Genomic DNA, 2,026 nt, shown 5'->3' with positions numbered 1-2,026 from the left:
TAATACCAGTATGTTGTATAATACTAATACAGCTATAATATATTATTTTCATTTTTATTTTTGCATTTATACCTGACTCCCATTTTAGTCGGAGGAGGACTGGAGATACCTGCTTTAGTTATTCTGTGGTAATTACTTGAGTTACAATGCATTTAACACAACATATGATTCAGTGAGGCAGTCCAACATACATGTTTCTCCCAACCTCTGATACTTCCACAATGGAATCTTATAATAAAGGTGAAATTTCTCTCTGAGAAAAAAATTTTTGAAGCTTACTTTTAAAACAAATGTAGTCATTTTGCCTTTTTGAGTTACAGAGAGAATTCTCAAATGAGATGCAAACCAATGACATTCCTACAGATAAATTTTCACAAACTAGAAACAAATTTTAAAGGCTAAAATATTTATTTTAGCAATTTAAGCCAGCTTTGTTCCCGAACTTCTAAATGATTTAACCTTCCATTATTAGTATGTTCTATTTTATTTACCAGCCTAGGACATTTCAGTGAGCCTACCTATAATTATTAATCCTCATTTTGATAATCCAACATGTAATTTTATATGTATTAATGAGCTTATTTGATGTTTATGGAAGCCCCTTCCAATAATTACCACTGATTTGAAGTTTGAATTATTTGAAAGGATTTCAATAGGAAATGACCCAAATTATAAGTTGTACCATTCAAAACATAACATTTATTGCCACAGGGAATTTTAAATAGATGTTTGTGAGAATGAAAGTGTGTATTGCAAATGTGTTTGTTGATGCCACAATTCAAATTCATCACTCATTATTGAAAAGAAGTGTTTACTCAATAAGCCACGACATTCTTGTTTTCCATAATTCACCATAATTTTATTTGATATTTACAGTCATCGATTTCTACTGCAAGGGTCTTGCTGAGGATGTGGGGGATTTGGAAAGGGAAAGGGGATTTGGGGGAAAGGATTCAGAGGTCTGAAAGAGAAGACAATCAAGCTAGCAGGATGTGAACGTCTTCCAGAAGAAATTCTTGCAGCCGGCTTTGCGCTCTCGAGGCGCCATGGCCGGGTTGGAGTTCGCGGATCTCTGCAGCTCCAACCTCATCTCGTCCTGCTCAGCAGCCTGCGACAAATCCTCGGGTTCCAGGGCGTCATTCTCTGTCTGGTTGGGTTCAGACAGCAGCTCTGCCAAGAAGTACTTGGCCAGTTCCTGTGTGGGGCGAAAGGGAGGGAGAAAGAGAGGAGGAAGAGAAAGATGAAACGCAGGAATAGAAAACCCTCCTTTGCAGAACACACTCGATCACATCCCAAACCCGGGTCTTACAGCTATGCACTTTGTTCACTTAAAATCAATTGCAGTAGAACAGAATGATAAAGGTGGCTGCTTTACTCCGAAAGCTCAAATGTGTCGGCAAGGGTTCTGACTCCGTAAGCTTTAAACGCACAAAGAAATAGACGATAAAAGCAGTTCTGTGAAGACGAAAAGCGTGCCAATAATTTAACCTAATTTCCAAATCATGAGCTACCCAGTGGGGTTGGTCTTACGGTTTTTGCAAAGTAAACGGCAGAGGAACGATGCCTCTCACAATCGCAAACACTCTAGTCCTCCTCGGCGAGCCCTGGCCCCTGTACCGTGGCGTCTGAACTTCAGCACCAGGGCCAGTGACTCCCGCGGGCAGCCGGGCGGATAGGTGCGGTCATCCTTTTGCACTCAGCTGCCCCGGTTGCCTAATTTTCTTGGGAGGAACTCACCTGAATGGTGACCGGCTGCGCTCATCAGGCGTTAGAGGTAAAGGGATTCTAGACTTGGAAAGTTTTCCTGAGAGCTTTGGGAGCTGAGGGACTCTGAAAACCACTGGAACTCTTTACGCGCACCAAACACCTGTTAAGGCCAGGCTAAGGGCAGAGAAGGGAGTTTCCTTACCTGCTTTCCTGCGGCAGCAGCCAGGGACTTCTGCAGAAACTGACGGAGTCGGGGGTCCGAGGGCGCGCCGGTGACGCCGCCCAGGGCCAGGACGAGGGAGAGCGCGGCCAGCGCGCA

The 2,026-nt window shown here is 43.3% G+C and overlaps 1 protein-coding gene across 1 annotated transcript; it reads right to left on the bottom strand.

Annotated features, from left to right (window-relative positions):
• Positions 1-834: 834 nt before the first annotated feature.
• On the bottom strand, positions 835-2,026 carry Sst (somatostatin; the record flags this gene model as incomplete). The annotated part of the gene is made up of 2 exons (XM_010624557.2): positions 835-1,195; positions 1,910-2,026. Coding segments are annotated over 2 exons (330 nt in total), but the record flags the coding sequence as incomplete, so codon positions are not given.

Source organism: Fukomys damarensis, unplaced genomic scaffold, assembly GCF_012274545.1.
Source record: "Fukomys damarensis isolate Sample0158 unplaced genomic scaffold, DMR_v1.0_HiC HiC_scaffold_12, whole genome shotgun sequence".
Classification (NCBI taxonomy): Eukaryota; Metazoa; Chordata; class Mammalia; order Rodentia; family Bathyergidae; genus Fukomys; species Fukomys damarensis.
This window is presented reverse-complemented; position numbering and strand designations above follow the sequence as displayed.